Below are 4,784 nucleotides of genomic sequence, written 5' to 3' on the forward strand. Positions count from 1 at the left end.
AATTCTGAAATAGCCAAAAATCGCAATATGTTGAATATCGGAAAAATTATTGTTCTGTCAACATAAAAACTAGAGGGCAATGAAATTCCAAAGTGTTGGCTTAGGAAATCATTCTTATATTAGAAAGATCTTTGCAATTACAGGTTTGGGCTATCGCACGTGTACTACAAATATCAAAACAAAATGCAAATACGCTTAATTTGTTTTTAATATTGAGTAAAAACGATGGAGGGTTGGCAAAATCTCTGTTTAAACGTTTTGTTTAAAAGTAGCAGTCCCTGCTTCAGAGATTTAAAAGTGTTTATGTCTCATCGGAGATAAAGCGTGAAACTATTAAAGAAATATGAAAATTCGGCATCCATGAAGATTTTATTTTTTCAAGTTTTAAAAGAAAGGGAAAATTGAAAAGGTTCAGCCGATGATATTTCAATTGAATCGATTATTCATATAATTTTAATGAGCAATCGGTTATTCAACTCAGTCACGCCGATTAAAAAGAGTCCATTCCAAAGACACTAATTCTTTTGAGCATTGGAAACATTGTGGTATTTTGGTAAGCAAGCTCTTAAAAGTCTAGTGTTGTAAGTCGGAAAATATTCCCCGGAAAATGACCGAAGCCTTTTTGCCGGAACATTTTCCGTATTTTTCCGAAAAAAATAAATGAAGTTTACATTCAATGATTAGTCTAATATATTGTTTGCTAATTTAAATAAAGCGTCATTTTCGCCTCATTGTTTTTCTAATCTAAAAGTAAAACTAAACCTCTAGACTAGTTTAAACTGTTTAAAAATGTAACACTATCAATGTTTTGTAGTATGTTTACTGATATTAGACATTTTATATCGATAAAAAGTTAAAAACATTAAAAACCCTTAAAACGTTTCAATTTTTTAATTTTCCGATTTGCGGAAAATTTTCTGGAAATGTTTCCGCAATTTAATTTTCCGGAAAATTAACAACACTAAAAAGCCCAAAGATGTGAAAAAATGAAATTGAACCAAAATTTCTTAATAAAATCGTTTTATTCGATAACTAATTCTAAGGCAAGGAATTTTAACAACAACAAGAACGCGGAAACACTGTGCTCATTCAATAATATCATTTTTAAACAATTACATTTTACAGTAATTAAAACAGTCCAAATGCGGACGCGTGTTACATAAACTCGAAAAGGACGGATTCGTCGTGTTATGTACATTGGGAAAAAAACAAAGCTTACGCGTAAAACGAAACGACACTATCCTAAGAACACGCTAACAGTTGCGCTAAAAGTCCGCGTGTTGAGAATTTTAAAAACAATACGCTTCACGAATAAAAAAGGGTAAAACATACCGCTGGGGTCTACTCGCTTTTAAAAAATACAATTTGTTTTATCACGTTCACGCGGGTAGATTTGGCAGTAATATTTACATCGTTTCGGGGGTAGCTAAGACAAAAATATACTTTGGCAGAGAGTCGGAGATTTCGTTTTCGAACCAAGCAATATTAAAAATTATTGGCTATAATTATTTTCACCCCACTACCTCACGAATGTACATACGGCAAGCTAACTACGCCGCGTAAAAAAGTTCCATTTTCATTGACCAACTGATAATGATCTACGTTCACCGACTCCAGCTACCACTGCCTCCCTTACCACCCTTGATTCCACTACCTCCTGCTCCTCCTCCTCCTCCCTGGTTCCAAGAACCTCCTTGCTGGTTCCAGCTACCGGCGGCCGAACCGCCTTGAGACCAACTAGCGCTAGACTGTCCTCCTTTGGCAAAGTTGCTAGTGTTAGCGGACCAGCTACCGCTTCCGTTTCCTGAACCACCGGCTGGGGCGCTCCAACTAGCTCCTCCACCCCCACCCACGTTACCCCCTTGTCCAGCTGAGCTCCAACTGCCAACTTGAGGACCAGCTTGTCCGCCGGTAGCGTAGCTTCCACCCTGAATACCGCCTTTACCCCCTTGGCTCCAGCTAACCTGTTTACCGCCGGCTCCAGCACCATTGCCCCCTGTTCCGGCACCAGCGCCTCCAGCACCTGACCATGAACTACCCCCACCCCCGGATCCTCGACCTCCTGAACCACCTCCTTGAGCACCTGACCAACTAGCACCACTTCCTCCGCCTCCTCGTTTCGCCCCTTGGCCAGCTCCGGCACCAGACCATGATCCACCAGCTCCTGCACCTTTATTTCCAGCGCCTTGACTGGCACCTCCAGCTCCACCACCTGACCAAGATCCAGCGCTTTGACCGGCACCTCCAGCACCTGACCAAGATCCAGCGCCTTGACCGGCACCTCCAGCTCCACCACCTGACCAAGATCCAGCGCCTTGACCGGCACCTCCAGCTCCACCACCTGACCAAGACCCAGCGCCTTGACCGGCACCTCCAGCTCCACCACTTGACCAAGATCCAGCGCCTTGACCGGCACCTCCTGCTCCACTACCTTGACCGGCACCTCCAGCTCCACCACCTGACCATGACCCGGCGCCTTGACCGGCACCTCCAGCTCCACCGCCTGACCAAGATCCAGCGCCTTGACCAGCTCCGGCACCTCCGGCACCTCCGGTTCCACCACCTGACCATGATCCAGCTCCTTGACCACCTCCTCCAAACTTTCCTGGTTTACCACCGGCACCCCCTGGTCCATATCCCCCTTGACCACCTGCGCCTCCTGGTCCATAACCACCTTGACCACCTTGACCACCTGCGCCTCCTGGTCCAAATCCACCACCGGCGGGACCAGAATAAAGATCAGCGTTTAAACCGTAGTAGTTAGGGGTATCGGCGCAATTGTAACTGTTCCACCAAACGCAAACGAAATATCTTTGGTCGAAAATAGTTCCAATGGGGCAAAGGAAAGAATCTTGGCGACCATCCGATTGACAAATGTGGAAAACCTTCAATTTAATAGAAAACTTAGACTCACTCTAGTAACATTATGAAACTAGGCACATAAATTTCCATTTCATATTATATTACTTACTTGGCATTGAGCATCGACATCTCCGTAATATCCAGGCAGTTGCTGGTTGCTGCAGCTAAATCCAGTGTTTGGAACAGTTGTGTAAGTTGGGTAGTCTTGGCCGGGAACGCCTGGGATGGAATCTTCGAGTCTCCCAGTAGCTCCATCGTCATATCCACCAGCTCCGCCGGCTCCTCCTCCACCGCCACCTTGGTTTCCACCTCCGCCTCCAGACCAGCTTCCGGCTCCTCCACCGCCGCCTTGGTTTCCACCTCCGCCTCCAGACCAGCTTCCGGCTCCACCGCCGCCTTGGTTTCCACCTCCGCCTCCAGACCAGCTTCCGGCTCCACCGCTGCCTTGGTTTCCACCTCCGCCTCCAGACCAGCTTCCGGCTCCACCGCCGCCTTGGTTTCCACCTCCGCTTCCAGACCAGCTTCCGGCTCCACCGCCGCCTTGGTTTCCACCTCCGCCTCCAGACCAGCTTCCGGCTCCACCACCGCCTTGGTTTCCGCCCCCTCCGCCAGACCAACTTCCGGCTCCACCACCGCCTTGATTTCCGCTTGCTCCACCAGACCAGCTAGAGCCACCGGAAGGAGCACCTCCGCCCCCTCCTCCAGACCAACTTCCGGCTCCACCGCCAGCTTGATTACCACCCGCTCCTCCACTCCAGCTAGAACCACCGGAAGGGGCACTTCCGCCCCCGCCTCCGGACCAACTACCACTACCACCACCACCTCCTCCTCCTTTTATACCTCCCCCAGCATTCCAACTGCCACCTTGTCCACCCGATGCAATCCCCCTCTTTTCCTAAAGAACCATAAAAAGAGTTTTCCATTGGTCAATTGAACAAAATTAGTCACCTTAAACCCTACGGTAATGCTGAAAAAAGACGTACTCGTTTCTCCGAGGCTGACACTGAGGTAGCCAAGAAACCTACGCGCAAAACAAATTAGTTTAAAGGAGAGCCCGACTTATGGACGGAAGAGATTCGCGAATCGGAGAGAGACCTTACCCAAAAGGATCAAGGAGACTAAGCGCTTATTCATCGCTGCTTCGCTCTCCTAATTCGTAGTCTAGAAAATAAAACCACGACCAAGATCAAGTGACTGGACAACGAGATGAATCCGGAACGGTTAAGCCTTTTCGAACGGAAGGGACCTCGGACGCACCTGATTGGAACTGGACGACGACGTTTCCTTCGATGTTTGGTAAATCCTTGTACACAAACGGAGCTTCCTTTTCTTCAATTTCGCGTCGAAAAAAACGAACGACTTTCGATCTGCGATTAATATAATACGAGAAGTTAATCCACAAACACAGACTGGGCACTGAGGAGAGGTGCTCGGTTCGCGATCTGAAGCGAATGAGTGGAGGAATGGTTGTGTCTTCTCCAATTTTTCATCCGTGCCTTTTATAGCGGATTGATCCGAGTGACGACCCCCTCTCTTTCTCTCTTCTTAAACGAGAATTACTCTCCACCCACAAGAAGCCAACAATTTTCCTTTAAGTCGCCAAAGTACATCGCGATTTCGTATACACCGTCATAAAGGAGTTTTTACTTTCACCCTGCTGCCACCCCCGCCGCGGGACGGGGGGGTCTGCGTCGGGTAAAAACTATATTCGAGAGTTACTCGTAGATTGGCCAACCTTCCTCATCTAGGTCACGGGAGCATCCTACCATTCCGATCTCGAAGAAGGGAGAAGCGACGCTGCTACGAAAGAGAGGGGGTGCAAAACGATCCGAAATGTAGCCCCCCCTCTCGCCGAATAACAAAAGGATCCTTTTATTAGGCTTTCTTTATCCCCCCCCCCTCGTTCATTTTCCCAATCCGTT

General features: G+C 47.6%; 1 protein-coding gene across 2 annotated transcripts; it reads right to left on the reverse strand.

The window, feature by feature from the left end:
- Nucleotides 1–1,059: 1,059 nt before the first annotated feature.
- LOC149932695 (uncharacterized) lies at nt 1,060–4,315 on the reverse strand. Of its 2 annotated transcripts, XM_090155367.1 has the most exons (6): nt 4,120–4,315; nt 3,963–4,023; nt 3,846–3,883; nt 2,972–3,757; nt 2,252–2,885; nt 1,060–2,203 (listed from the first exon to the last, which is right to left on the reverse strand). In XM_090155367.1, the coding sequence occupies exons 2-6, from the start codon at nt 3,994–3,996 to the stop codon at nt 1,605–1,607; spliced, it is 2,091 nt and encodes a 696-aa protein (XP_090011493.1). In that variant the 5' UTR covers nt 3,997–4,023; nt 4,120–4,315; the 3' UTR covers nt 1,060–1,604. The 2 variants fall into 2 exon arrangements, with proteins under 2 accessions (XP_090011493.1, XP_090011492.1); XM_090155366.1 differs by having other exon boundaries at nt 1,060–2,885.
- Nucleotides 4,316–4,784: the final 469 nt, after the last annotated feature.

The sequence above is a fragment of the Leiobunum rupestre genome, chromosome 8 (genome assembly GCF_980474605.1).
Source record: "Leiobunum rupestre chromosome 8, qqLeiRupe1.1.hap1, whole genome shotgun sequence".
NCBI classification, from domain to species: Eukaryota; Metazoa; Arthropoda; class Arachnida; order Opiliones; family Sclerosomatidae; genus Leiobunum; species Leiobunum rupestre.